Here is a 15,618-nt window from a genome sequence, read left to right on the forward strand (position 1 = left end):
CTGCGCCTAGTATTGTAGGAATGAACATCACTTCAGAGGTAAAGTTAGCTAATTTTTTTTTTAATATGCATGAGGCATCGAAAAATATACAAAGAAGGCACTGTCACAATTTGTGCTTCATTAAATTCTTTCTTACAGAATGCAGTTCTAGGCAGTCCACTTACTACTCTTATTGTTTTTTCTACCATTTGAAGACAGTACATGAGCCAGATGAACCATCCCAGAACATTATTCCATATTTCAAATGTGAGTGAAAAAAAAGCATTGTCTGATATAATGAGAGATTTTTTACTAATTACAGTTTTTTATTTGTTACAAAATAGTACTTTGAACAATTTTCTATATACATTCTCTATATGTTCATTCCAATTTAAATTTGAATCCACATACATTCCTAGCAATTTTACGCACTTAAATGTATCTGCATAATTCGCACAATTACTAAGGTTAAAGTACATAGTTTCTGTTTTGCCTTTGTTTGCTGTAAGTTCATTTCATTCAAGCTATGCAACAAACATATCTAACATTTCATTATTCTTAGGTGGTACATTAATTCCATACTTGTCTGAATTTATAAGAATTATATCGTGAGCTTATAGAACACACAAAATTGGTCAGAAAACTTGGTACAGTATTTGTATAAACAGGAAAAAGAAAAAGACTCAATACATTTCCTTGTGGAACGTCAAATGTTACATCAATAAAATTTGACTTTTTGTTTCCAATGAGAACAGTTTGTTTCTTATCACTCAGATAGGATGAAATTAAAGACAGTTGCAATCCATTGATACCGTAATACAGTAGTCTCGCAATTCATTTGTTATGAGATATGGTATCAAATGCCTTACTCAAATCTGATAATGTCACCCCAACATTAAGAAATTTTCCAAGTTTTCCAGTACTTCTGACACTATATTTTCCAAGGCTTTAATCGTGGAACATCCAGCCCTAAATCTAAATTGTATGTTATGGAATACTTTATTTTCCTCAAAATATCTTAACAGTCTACTGTTATTGGCATGACTGTACCAAGTGGATTTGGTACACTCATTGAACCCATTATTAAAAATACATAACCAAGGATACAAGGTAAGTAATAAATATTACTGTTCTTCAGCTTACATTAATCTATATAAATGAGCGGCTCGGGGGAAGACAATGGTGAGTGCTATTTCATAAATTCCGAGTAAAGTGAAAAAAGAACATTCCCATGCAATGCAATGCAATACAATGACACATACTAAAGAAGCTTACTCTGCCGTATGCAGGTACTATTCCAAACTTAAACTATTTACATACTGTTCTGTGGTCGGATCCAAACCCATTCCACTTAATAACTCAATTCCGCCAGAAGTGGCGCTTACCATTGTCTTTCCCGGAGTCACTAAATATCACCTACCTGGAATTGAAGGTCTTTGAATTTTTCGTAGTCCAGCAATTTGTTGTTCTTCACTTTAATTACAAAAGATGCACTTTGCTCTACTACAGATGGCGAAATCTCAAATGTGCCATTATCCTTCCCCAAGGATAAAGAAAAAATACCATTTTGTCCCTAGCAGAGATTAGAAAATATTTATATTTGTTGATGACATGGTAAATATGATAATTGTGTCTCCAGATAAAATTAATTTATTAGTTGTGTACTTCAGATAAAATTAGATTTATTTTATTGTATACTTAAATTCTAGCAGAATACTGATTATGTGAATAAACATCCATGAACAAACTGTTTATTTTATGTAACATTTTATTTTGCGAAAAGAGATACCGCAAAATATCAGAAATAAGAAGTAAGCTTTAGTTATTTGGAACGTGGAAGAAAATCTCTCTAATAATTATAAATAGAGAATAAGTATAGCTAAAATCATTAAGAAAAAATGGGTAAGTGATAAATTAAGTAGAGTTTAGCATTTCTTTCAAGCACCAAAGTTACATGAGACAGCACACACTGATTAAAGTAGATTCAAACCACTACCTTTATTTTTATCCAAGAACTCCCCAAAGAAATCGAACCCGAGAATACAATCAGTCTATTAGAGAGAATACTATGTTTGGATAGTATATTTGATATTTTCGACAAAATTTACTTTTTATTTATTTTAAAAGGGGTGGTCGAATTTCCTCAAGCACTCTGTATATTGAGTATTAGTATACGTCTCCCTCCTTGATCCTGTGATGAATGAATCATATATATATCTACTTTGTATAAGAAGTTCTGTGTAGAATATTCTGCAAAATGACCCAAAATTAATTCTGGATAATTGTAGCTTGGACAAAAAATGGATTGTATCATAAATTATAGCACACAATAAAATTTTACACCTACTGTCATTAGACCGGTATTCACAACATTAAAACCGAAATTTACACAGCACTTGATTTAGTACACTTCACTAAGTATCCACCTATCAATACTAATAGACATGGAAACATTTGTTTCAACAAAGAAGGTGGAAGTTCTGTGTACAGTTTTCAATTTGTCAAGAAACTAAAAGTCATACTACCAACTAAATTTCAACCATAAGTGTTAAAGCAATACAAGAAGTAAAAGATAAATAAGAAAGAAACGAATTAAGAAACAGTTCAAGGAATAATCTGGAGGACTACATAAATAAGAAAACAGTGGGGTTTGCGAAAAATTGTATAGTCATAAAATAGTAACCCGTGACGCACCACAGAGGTAAAAATATTTGCTCTTTTATATAAATTAGTGCTTAAAAATATTCATTGAGGTAACTGAAAGATCATTTTGGCCGCACACCCTGCGCTTGTAGATGAGAAAGAAAAAATTCAGGACGTTGGTTTTTGCCAGCAAAGTATTTCTTACATTAGCAATAAAACATAAAATCATTGATAAATTTCGTTGAAAGTAAGAAGAAAACCACTCATATTAACCAACTGGAAGAAAATGTGTATATATAAAGTTATTCTAATTTAATGCATTAACTCTTTAAATGAATATCTGCTCTCACATTGGAGAGACATAAATAAAAATGAAAAAGACATTGGGCTATTTGTGACATCTGGCTCCAGCAATGGAATCTAGCCAAAATGTAGATGGTGACGATTACGTGAGGAATATAAGAGATTCTTTCCAATAACATACGTCCTAATGTTTTGAGGAAGATGTATAATATGTTTCTACAGAGATGCAAAGGAGGTCATAGAAGTCCAGCAATGACCGATTAAAAAAAAATAAGGAGTCATAACTGACCTATGGAGAAAGAACAATATTATACGTATAACGAATTGCTAAATTAATGTGGGAGAAAATGCTAACTTGTTCAAATCAGTAATGCCACTGCTATTCCATACAGTTCTCTAAACACAAAATCACAAACATAGATAGCAAAATAAAGCATTAAGGATAATTCATTGCAGCAGACAACCAGGCGTCATAGGCTTTGAGAAACATTATTGGTTCCTCGGAGCGTGAAAAACTGCAGTACGCAGTACTATTCTTTTTCTTTTATATTCTTTATTAACCCTATTTCCATAGAAATCGAGTATGTTCGTTAAGCAGATGGAGAGATTACTAGTGGCTAAGAACAAATCAGCATCGTGATGCGATCTTCCAACCAAGGTCACAGCTGCTAACAAAAATTGGCTAACAATAAAACTATGCAATTGAATCTTCGTCACCCTTATAGTGTTATAAGCATGGAAAGGTACGTACTAAATAATATCCGAAAATTAAACTATAGGAAATTTCTTCCTCCCATTTATACTTCTATTCCGAAGAGAACTTGGTGACTTCTATTCACAAGCTCCGACCATAAGAATTCCATCTATGACTAAATTTCTGTCAACAATACCGTTGTATCTTCATTTGTTACATTGTTCATGATTATGAAGTTCCTTGCTGGACTACTCATAATATTATCTATAGCTAGCCTAGCTAGTCAGTTTAAGATTAGTAAGAGATTGTTCCACAACAAAGTTCTAGGTATGTATACTTGTAGCTTTAGTCAGCTTTGGGACACCTGACAAACTAAAGTGATTATTTGGCTCCTTAAAAAAAAGTAGAAACTTATGCATTCACTTGCTAATGAAAGTCTCTCTCTATTCCACAGAATAATTGAAAGAAATCTAACTGGGATTCTTGAACACTTTGCATGAATATAATTGGCACAATCACTGTGAACCTTTATACCTGGTGTTGATAAAATGTTTCACGTGTTATAACTGAAGAATAACTTTATCTATCCTTGAATCAAATTACAACCTCGTTTCTTAATGTTTGTTCTTTTATTCTGGGTAGATATCATTTATGGATGTCAGAAAACAAACTCCCATAAGGGAGTAATATCCTTTTATAGTAAAAACTTATATTCTTAGAGATCTAGAAATGAAATTATCTACTTTCAATAGTTTAAAACTAAAAACATACCAAGTCTTCATCTGTTACTCGTGGGATCCAAGGATCACGAAAATCTAGCGCAGTACCTTGAGGACTGTTTTCTTTTATCCGAGCTACGTAACTGTATGAAAGAAGATTAGAAAATTATAGTTAATTTATGAAAATATTTTTTCTGTAATATAATGATAAATTTGAAAGCTTCCACATAAAATAGTATAATAGGTACAACTAAATGCATTTCCTTTTATCAAATAAACCTATCAATTGAAACAAAACATTATTTACATAAGGAGACTGTTCAATATATCATACTGTAAACAAAGGTTTGTGAAGTGTAAAAGTAATAAATAAATAAATAAATAAATAACAATCAAAAATTAAAAAATAAAAGGACGTCTTGAAACTGTCAGCAAAATTTATTTCTGCGGAAGAGCATAGACGGGAAAATTTTGCTTCAACCTATTGATGGAAGCTCATCTAAGGATATGAAAGAGCTGGCGTTTTGTGCATATGTTAATAAATCTTAATTGGTTGCAAGAGACTTGAAATTAGTGAAATTAATGGACATAAGCAATCAGTTAACACTCTACATTAGAAACAAAAGAACTGCCATTAACATTTCTTATATGTTAGGCAAGAAGTGGTATTTTATAAAATAATAAGTTTAATTTTAATGAATTTTCATTTTATTCCTCTTTGTAGCCAGTTTTTCATAGTACTTACTTTTTCTGATGACATGAAGCGCATGTCCTTGGAACAAATGGAGAAAAAGCAGAATTATAAAAACAACTTGAAGATTATCAACGTGCAGCAAATATCTGTTGATGGTAACTTCAATTTTGTTTTTGAAAACTAGTCTCGAATAGTATGAAACCAGGGTCGTATTTTTTATTAGACGTAGCTATAATGATCTGCGTTGATGCTTACACCTCGTCCGATAAGGACATGATGGATCACTTGTACCTTAGACCATCATATCAGCCACAACACCTGATATTTTGGATTCCTAGACGTTAATCACAATTCAATCATTGTTCTATTTACGATTGTCACAGCAAGTTCATTTTTCATCTGAAGTGACAATCCGACTCAGGAAACCTTCCCTACGCTCAGAGAACTATAGGGTAAACAGACCAAATACCACATGTCTTCTTAATATCAGATACCAATGTTTCTTGTCAAGGAGGTGCTGCCATCGGTAGACAACCACAGTAACTCCATCAGCAAGTGGCTTTGTAGTGTCTTGGTAAGTTCGGGCGCTGTGGAAGAACGTGTTGTTGAAGTGTGAGAGAAAATAGAATTTCCGTCGATGGAAGTTTATGGAGGGAGTATTTCATCTAGTAGTAATCGCGGGACTTGAGGCCATTTTTACCGCCCCCTAGAGCGTGGCGCCCGCCGCCGCCGCCAAAATTTTGCGCCCCGGGCGCCCGGCGCCCATTTTTGGGGTTACATGTTATGACGTCATAGGGTCACGTGATGTTAGGCCATGCCTTTTTTGGGTTACGTGATGTTAGGCCCTGGAGCATGGAGCCCGCCGCCGCCGCCAAAATTTTGCGCCCCGGGCGCCCGGCGCCCATTTTGGGGTTACATGTTATGACGTCATAGGGTTACGTGATGTTAGGCCATGCCTTTTTGGGTTACGTGATGTTAGGCCACGCCTTTATGGGTTACGTGGTGTTAGGCCACGTCTTTATGGGGTAGTTTTACCGAGGGGGGTTGATCTTGTTTTCTTTTACGGCATAAAATTTTTGGAGATCGTTACTTTTTAATGGGATATAGGTGTATGTATAGTTTACTTTGCGGTATATATTTTCAATTTAGCGCCCCTAGGCCACACCCCCGTTCGCCTTTATGGGGTAGGTTGTTGATTTTGTTCCCTTTACGGTATAAAATTTGGAGATTGTTACCTTATGATGGAGTACAGGTGTATGTATAGCTTATTTTGTGTTACTTGATTTTAACTTTTGCGCCCCTGGAGTGTGACGCCGCTGAAATTTTGCGCCCCGGCCCTTTTAGTTTACATAGTTTACGATCCGCCTTTATGGGGCAGTTTCACGTATGAGTTTATTTGTTTCTTTTTATGGTTATAAATTTGAAGAATGTTATTTCCTTTTTACCTTATAGGATGTATATATAGCTTACCTTATTTTTGTTCCCTTTGATACACCCATGCGCACACCTTAGCATTACGTCATGGGGTCACGTGGTGTTAGGCTTTATGGGTAGACCTACCGAAGGGGTGCAGGGGTACATAGGACCACCCCCCTTACATTTTGGAAATTGCCAAATCTAAAAATTTGGTATGGTAGCCTAGGACCACATTATGTACCTCTACTAGTATTGGGTGTCTATGTCGTTCCCTTTCATGGGTAAAAAATTGCCAAAAATTCAAATTTCGGGGTTTTTTGACCTAATTTATCCCCTTTGATGAGGTGTTATTACCCTATATGGATATATGTGCATATACAGGGTCAATTACCTTTCATAAGACATGGGTATACGTGCACCCCGGCAGGAGTACATTGGCCCACCCCTTAAATTTTTGGAAATCGCCCAATTTAAACATTTGGTATAATAGTATAAAATCCTAATATAGATCACTATAAATTTGGGTGGTCTACCTCGTTCCCTTTTAGGGGTATAAAATTGCCAAAATATAAAGGTAAGCAATACGTTGTATCACGTGTTTGGTTTTTTGACCTAATTTATTCCAATGGATGAGGTCCTATTATCTTATATGGTTATATGGTCATGTATAGGGGTCCATCCCCTATTATAAGACATAAATACATTTGTGCACCCCTTGAAATTTTTTTTATTTTGGGAATGATACCTTGGCCCACCCCTTAAGTTTTTTAGAAATTGCCAAATTTAAACATTTGGTATCATAGTACTGGACCCTAATATATATTACTATAAATTTGGGTGGTCCACCTCGTTCCCTTTTAGGAGCCATTTTGTTCCGCTTTAGGGGTGAACATGGATACAGTGGTCCACATCGTTCCCTTTTAGGGGGCATTTTTGTTCCGCTTTAGGAGTGAACCTTGCAATCGTCCCGAGTTTGATTCTTGGAAATGTTGAATTTAACGTCCCCGCGAAAACGGTGAGAAATGATAGGACGAAACATGAACTTACTTGACTGAGGATTGAAGCAGTGACCTCATACAGTAGAGACAATCGCTGAGCCATCGTACACGTGTGTTGATTACTATGCAATGGTCCCGAGTTTGATTCTAGGTGTTAGTTTCAGGAAATGTTAACGTTCCCTTGAAACGATGATGAGAAATGAGAAAACATCATAAGTCACCATACTCGATTGAGAAGTTCAGTTTGTTGATTACTATGTCATGGTCCCGAGTTCGATTCTTGGAAATGTTGAGTTTAACGTCCCCTTGAAACGATGATGAAAAATGATAGGAGGAAACATGAACTTACTTCGTTGTGGATTGAAGCGCTGAGCCGTCGTACTCCATTCAGTGCGAACAGTTTCGCGTATGAAAAGAAGACGAGCAGATTATGTTACATTACACATTTCAGTGCGAGCAGTTTATACTAGGTTTATGTTTCATATAGAAAGATAGAAGATCTGCGTTGTCATCTTTTTTACTTCGTGTGCAACTTTGACCTTGAAGAAAACCTTGTTGACTCAGTGCTAGCATTGACGTATACACATAATCTTATTGTTTAGTTGGCTGTATTTAGAGATGAATCAGACATGTAAGGTTGCTGGTTCGAATCTAGTTGTGTTCGCTGTAACTCAGGGTCTGAGCGATACTTACCGAAATTTTTCCAGTGTTGCCAACACTATCAGAATGAATCGATTCATTTAGTCGGAGCAGTTTCGTGACGAAAACTGATTTTTGTTTTGCACACAAAAATTTTTCTGAAACAGAATTTTGTTTGTACATAAAAATTTTTCTGAAACAGAATTTTGTTTGTACATAAAAATTTTTCTGAAACAGTTTTTGTTTTGTACACACAAAAAAATTCTGAAACAGAATTTTGTTTTCGTACACAAAAAATTTTTCTGAAAACATTTTTTTTTCGTACACAAAAATTTTCTGAATCAGTTTTTTTTTTTCGTACACTAAAAATTTTCTGAAACAAAAATTTAGTTTGATTTTTTTTCGTAAAACATTGATTTATTTTACCGGTAAACTGATTCAGAAAAAGAAATTGAAATCGCAGTACAGGAAAAAGAATTTGATTTTAGGATGTGAAATAAAAAACACAGAATCATGTTTTTGTACATTTATTTTTAGCATGTGAAAGAGAATACAGAATTTCTTTTTCTTCAAAGGAAGACGTGTCCGTGACGGGTACAAATTCTGTAAAGAGAAAATAAAACATATGAATATACATGGTAATATTTATTTTGTTTCCTGTGAAAGAAGAAAAACAGATTATTAACATCGAACTAACTGATCAAGAGAGAGTGAGGTGAGAAAAGAAACGCAAATGTGACGTACCTGAATTCCTTTTTTTTTTTCTCCACGGGTTTCTGCAAGGTGATGTCATCTGAGTTTTGTTTCCGCTGTGGCCTCGTTGAAGCATGTCCCGTGTTGCGTTGATTCTTTGCCCCGTCTTTGGGAGGTGATGTTGGTGGGATTAGGGGAAAATATGGCTGTTATTCTGTTCTGGCTTTTTTATACCCATAGGGCAATGTCTCGTATGTGTCTGGTATTAATCGGCGTTTTTTATAGTTGAAACTGTACTTCTTTTCTTCAGGTTTTGTGACAAGATGATGATCGTGGGTTCTGTAAATTTTGTGCGGCGTGCTAATGGAGATTTTTTCACTCGATTGATTTATGATCATTTGCTCCAGACTATTGAAATTTAACTTTTGACTTGCAGTATAATTGAGTGTGAATCCACGAATTTTGCATACATAACTGGTTGATTTCGTGTCGGGGTTGTAGATTTCCAAGGCGTACTGTTTTGGGCCACCAGACACGAATTTTTTGATGTATGCTTTAGGTCCAATTGATTCAAGTTCATTTGACATTGAACCAAGAAATACTTCTGGTTCTATTGTGGGCTGTGATGGTCGCTGCGTGAATATCACGGAATCTGTATCGAAATATAGTACTCTTTCTTGCAGCAGTTCTAAATATTTATAGAGTTCCAGACGAGCTTGACACGTTGTAAATGCTCCAAGGACAACATTAGCATTGTGATTTTGTACTGGAACATCATCTTCATACTGCCAATAAAGGTATAACATCGAATCGTTAACAGGTAAAATTTGGTTGACTTTTATATCTGGAGCAGTTAATTTCTGATACAGTTCTTTGGGGTCGTTAATGATGGTCGTTTGGCTGAAATTGTCTCTTATAGCGAGTCGTCCCCAGAAGGCATTCAAACAGAGTTTTGCAAGACTACGACGTGCTGAATTTGTCATTATATTTGCTGCATCTAAAGTTATGCCTTCCCGTTGTTGTACCACTTGAATATACTGCTGCTTTTCTTCTTCGGTGACGCAATTGGTAGGCCAACCAGAAGCTTCCAGCTTAGATTTCAAAAATGTGTTAATGTATTCGCTGAATAATCCGCCAGTCTTGGTTTCTGGATCATATACGGTGATGTCGTAATCCCAAATTTCGTAAATTTCAATGACTTGATACCCAAGTTCAATGGCTTTTTTAATTTCATAGGACACCCACGTTCCTGTTAGACTTCGTTCACTGTCCGAATGTGTACATTCAGAATCTTGATTTAATGCTGTGGCACAGGCAGCACAAAGTGGAAACAACAACTTCTTATTTGAGCGAAATGGCAGTACTGGATGAAACACATTTCTGCTAGGCAAGATCTTCAACTTGACTAATCCGTTGACATCTTGAATGTCGGGCATTTCTGGATCTCCCTGTAGATATATTCGTGGATGCCCTATTGGATACCGTCCACATTTATTCACATAAGGATACAGGGAGACGATATCCAAGAATTTTATTTCTTCGCCTTCATTTTCATTTGCGACGTGGTACAATTTAATGGCATTAACACGGCCACCATAGAAGCTGTCTCTTGGATTTAATGGTGTCTTATTAGTATAAGGATGTGTGCTTAAAGAAGAGGCCAATGCTGGATTGGATTTTAACACTTGACGAAATTCACATTCCCACATTTCATGTACTTTATATCCCATGGATCGTAATAATTTCATTTTACGCTGTGTTCTCTCGTAGCGATAGTTCATTGTTTCTTCGGAGTTCTCATAAATGGGTTGATCACGGCCTGTAGGGACACATAGAGGACAGCCATGATAAAAACAGCCGGCATGCTCATACACGTGTTCCTCTTTAGTGTCGGGATCTTGGTAGTAGCCGTCCAGATGAAAACCAGCAACATAAACTTCTTTTCCTCTCGCAGCATGTTGAATTGAATGGCCCTCTTTTTCATCCATGTAGGCAAGCCACTGCAAAGCAATCCGTGACTGATTGTTTCTGTGACGATATCCACGTGCAGGAAGAATGCTAATAGTATTAGGTTTTAAGAAATTTCGTCGAAATACTAAATTGCACGCACTCGCCAAAGTGATAGCCTCCAGGAAAGGATTGACGTGAGTTTCTTGTTCAAAAGTGGTCATGAAAGATATACAAGCCATTCGAAGTACGTTGACGTCCTGGACACAATAGTTTACCAATTCTTCTTGGAAAATAAACGTATCGTTCTGGTGTTCGTTATACCATGTCATGAATTTTTCTCGTTCATCCACTTTCATTTCATCTGCACCATAATAATGGATGTCCGGTAATTTTCCCACATACGCTTGATTTGCAGCAGTATTAAAAAAGTGTGGAAAATATCCTTTGGTCGCTGGTAAATGAAATGCCTTGGATAATTTACTTAAAGCCATTGGCATGAAATTTAAGGAGTCAATAAACGATAAGTGATTCACTTTCATGCTTAAAATTTTTGCTCCGTTCAAGATCAAAGTAGGTTTCAATTCATGTTCTTCCACTAAAGATTTAAGAATAAAATGACCATCATATCCCTTACAGTTATGTGCCAAAGATACAATAAGTTTGATGCTGGGTCGTGGTTGACGTAAATACGCAAGAAAGGCATTGATCGGATCATCTTGAAAAATATGTTCTCGCTGTCCACAAACTTCACACGGATGATGTATATCCTCATCTTGAACACAGTTGTAACATACTTGTTGGGCCACCAGTAAATTGGGCTTATGAATGAACGTGTCTTCATCGAAGAAAGTATCCTGTGTGGCTTCGATATCATAGAAGACAATCATAGCTTTCTTGGCATGTAACACTGATGGAACTCCAGGTTTTAATTGAGTCGTATCAGGCTTCATGTAGCATTGGTGGGTAGACGTAACATGTTTATGGCACACATTACAAAAATAATCAGTACAATCATGTTTTCTTTCCCCTGTATGGACAAACGAATAAATGCGTAGACATTTGGCACACTGTTTCACCATCTTGCATATTGGTTGGCCTTTATGGTATGGTACAGTCAGATGATTTGTATAGCATGTTTCACCATAAAATTCACGATTGCATTCTGGGCACTGCTTCTCCGTATTGGTCTTACTGCATGGCGGTTTCTGCAAACATTTCTCACACATGGCCGAACAGTTCTTGACGTGTGCATTACGATGATCATATTTTTTGTGGCATGCAGTACAGTAATAGCTGGTAGAAAAAACAGACGTTAATGATGTGATGATGTCATAATGAGAATTGATGCACATTAAATTGATTGGAATCTTGTCTTCGCCACCCGGTCCTTCATACAGAATATCTTCTCCGGAAAAGCTGGTGTATACGGTAAGTTTATAATTTGTCAAGTAGCGTTGCAATTGTCGCAATTCTTCCACGGATCCCCCATGATCTAAATTCACTGAGGATCGAGACAAAAGTTCAAGTACGTCTGGAATAACAACAAACTTGCGCTGTTTGCGATATTGATTGTACAGTTTCTGATTTGTATCTTTATATTTCTTTAGGCCAATAGCAATCACAATTGCATAAGCCAAGCATTTCTTGTCGGTGTTTTTTACTCGTAAAATGCCTTTCTTGCGTTTTAATAATTCGTCGTTTGATAAAAGACCTCGACGCACCAATCCAAATCCACGGGGCACATCCACATGATGAAAATGTACAATGAACGGTTCGTTCATGAGAAAACTATCGTTACTTTGAAGAATGCGATCAAAGGATGCCCATAAAGTCTCCAGTGTCAGATTACTTGCACGCCGGAAAGATAGATAAAACGGTTTGTTCTTCTCATCGTGGGATAAAATCGACAATCCAACCATCGATAATTCGTCGACATTTTCCAATAAGTAATCCAACATCTGTTGAAAGGAGGCCTGAACCCACTCAACAATATCTGTGTCACTAGTCGGAGCATTAATTTGAATTTCCAGCATTCGTCCTTCAAGATTAAAACGCCGATAATGTCTATTGAATTCTCGCAAGACAGTAAAGCCAGAAGTAGCCATATTCAAATAGGGAAAAAGGTAAGGTAAGCAAAAAAGGAATAGGCAAAGAAAAACAAATATCTAAAACGAAAAGAGAAAAAAAAAGCACGAATTAAAATTGAATTCAGAGATCACTACATTATCAAAATGACTACACGATCAATCCTAAAAGAATGATCATATCTCAAATAGTTCTACTACTGAAACGTTTTATTGTCGTCAAACCCGGACCAACATCAACATGTAAATGACCTAAGTTTCTGTAGTGATAAAAAGAATGAATGAAATTGTTTTTCTAACTGTGCTGAAAGAATCATTGTAGTAAGCATTTTTCCTCTGACACTGAACTTTAAAACGTATGACGAACATGAAACGAAAACAAAATGTCATGCGCTTGCTTTTTTTTTTTTTTTTTCGAGCTAAGACAAGAAAGACTCGAATTCGTTTCTCGGCGGGAGATCAGATCCCACATTAAACTGCAAGTCCACGTCTCACGTTGTAGGGAACAAATTCGTGCGTAGTTTCTTTGTTTACTTTCAGAAACTGAGCTAAGTGGTTAGCGTTACGCAACTCTGGCCCGGGTTCAACACCCAGTATGCGCTCAAATTCAACATTAAGCTGTATTCCTAGCACCCCACTACTGAAGGGACGCTAAACCAAAATCAACAATTTTCTCGTGCTTACTTCTAATGTGTGGGATTCCTAATTCGATCCCCGGTCAAGTTATTCTTCCATTTGCTAAATAATTCATGTTAAAATAAAACAGTGATAACAATGTTATCCTCATGCAAAAACACTCCATTGATGTTAAGAAAACGCGGTTGATACTTACCTCAAATTCAAGGAACGGAGTAAAGTCACGCTGTCACTAGAGGTACACCTACGTTCATTCAAGATCTTCGTGGAAGTAGGATTTGAAAATGAAATTAAGAAATTTATTTAGGTCTGAAACCTGTTCAACTATAAAGTGACAACACTATCAGCCAATCAGAAACGAGGAAATGAATCAATGACATCACGGAGAACCAATGAAAACACAGCTTTCATCATGTATCATGAGCCGAAACGTGATGTAAGAAGCAATCTGATTGGTTGTGACATTATTCACGTTTTTCTCCTTACACATCAATCGTTACGACATCTAGTATCGCAATTTTGATAATGACATTATACCGTTGACTCGTTAGTTTCTTACGACATTCAAATTACCACATCTAAAATGTGATTCATTTTTCTTAAACTTGATTGAAAAAATGTAACACTCATCGATATGTTACGAAACTGTCTTTGACATAAATGTAAAGTTGAGCTTTAAAAGTCCGTCAGCTGAGAAAAAATGCTGATGTAGTAAAAGCACATGCTGCAATTTCACAATAACAAGCTTCTATGCGTAACAACGAGCAGAAATGTGTAGTAATGTAACATAATCTGTTCATGTTCTTTTTTCATACGCAAAAATTGCTTGCACTGAATGGAGTACGGTGGCTCAGCGTTTTTTTTTTTCTGATGTGTGAGGTCTCTGCTTCAATCCGCAAGCAAGTAAGTTTATGATGTTTTCTCATTTCTCATCATCGTTTCAAGGGAACGTTAACATTTCCTGAAACTAACACCTAGAATCAAACTCGGGACCATTGCATAGTAATCAACACACGTGTACAATGGCTCAGCGATTGTCTCTACTGTATGAGGTCACTGCTTCAATCCTCAGTCAAGTAAGTTCATGTTTCGTCCTATCATTTCTCACCGTTTTCGCGGGGACGTTAAATTCAACATTTCCAAGAATCAAACTCGGGACGATTGCAAGGTTCACTCCTAAAGCGGAACAAAAATGCCCCCTAAAAGGGAACGATGTGGACCACTGTATCCATGTTCACCCCTAAAGCGGAACAAAATGGCTCCTAAAAGGGAACGAGGTGGACCACCCAAATTTATAGTAATATATATTAGGGTCCAGTACTATGATACCAAATGTTTAAATTTGGCAATTTCTAAAAAACTTAAGGGGTGGGCCAAGGTATCATTCCCAAAATAAAAAAAATTTCAAGGGGTGCACAAATGTATTTATGTCTTATAATAGGGGATGGACCCCTATACATGACCATATAACCATATAAGATAATAGGACCTCATCCATTGGAATAAATTAGGTCAAAAAACCAAACACGTGATACAACGTATTGCTTACCTTTATATTTTGGCAATTTTATACCCCTAAAAGGGAACGAGGTAGACCACCCAAATTTATAGTGATCTATATTAGGATTTTATACTATTATACCAAATGTTTAAATTGGGCGATTTCCAAAAATTTAAGGGGTGGGCCAATGTACTCCTGCCGGGGTGCACAAATATACCCATGTCTTATGAAAGGTAATTGACCCTGTATATGCACATATATCCATATAGGGTAATAACACCTCATCAAAGGGGATAAATTAGGTCAAAAAAACCCCGAAATTTGAATTTTTGGCAATTTTTTACCCATGAAAGGGAACGACATAGACACCCAATACTAGTAGAGGTACATAATGTGGTCCTAGGCTACCATACCAAATTTTTAGATTTGGCAATTTCCAAAATGTAAGGGGGGTGGTCCTATGTACCCCTGCACCCCTTCGGTAGGTCTACCCATAAAGCCTAACACCACGTGACCCCATGACGTAATGCTAAGGTGTGCGCATGGGTGTATCAAAGGGAACAAAAATAAGGTAAGCTATATATACATCCTATAAGGTAAAAAGGAAATAACATTCTTCAAATTTATAACCATAAAAAGAAACAAATAAACTCATACGTGAAACTGCCC

At 36.3% G+C, this 15,618-nt stretch overlaps 2 protein-coding genes across 2 annotated transcripts in view; both read right to left on the reverse strand.

The window, feature by feature from the left end:
- The window catches only part of LOC145661188 (cadherin-86C-like), a 458,587-nt gene that overhangs the window by 91,897 nt on the left and 351,072 nt on the right, over window positions 1-15,618 (reverse strand). The window contains exons 9-10 of the mRNA XM_081726639.1: window positions 4,391-4,481; window positions 1,400-1,552 (exon numbers count right to left, since the gene is read on the reverse strand). Coding sequence (XP_081582765.1) covers window positions 1,400-1,552; window positions 4,391-4,481 — 244 coding nt within the window. The remainder of the gene's footprint in view (window positions 1-1,399; window positions 1,553-4,390; window positions 4,482-15,618) is intronic.
- LOC145661191 (uncharacterized) lies at window positions 8,611-14,241 on the reverse strand. The gene is made up of 2 exons (XM_081726642.1): window positions 8,830-14,241; window positions 8,611-8,688 (listed from the first exon to the last, which is right to left on the reverse strand). Exon 1 carries the CDS (start codon window positions 12,831-12,833, stop codon window positions 8,988-8,990), a length of 3,846 nt encoding a protein of 1,281 aa, XP_081582768.1. The 5' UTR covers window positions 12,834-14,241; the 3' UTR covers window positions 8,611-8,688; window positions 8,830-8,987.

This window comes from Thermobia domestica, chromosome 1, assembly GCF_964235325.1.
Source record: "Thermobia domestica chromosome 1, izTheDome1.hap1.1, whole genome shotgun sequence".
Lineage (NCBI taxonomy): Eukaryota > Metazoa > Arthropoda > Insecta > Zygentoma > Lepismatidae > Thermobia > Thermobia domestica.

Excerpts from the sequence above, each read along its gene's own strand:
- LOC145661191 (XM_081726642.1), bottom strand. The coding sequence starts at position 12,833 with ATGGCTACTTCTGGCTTTACTGTCTTGCGAGAATTCAATAGACATTAT.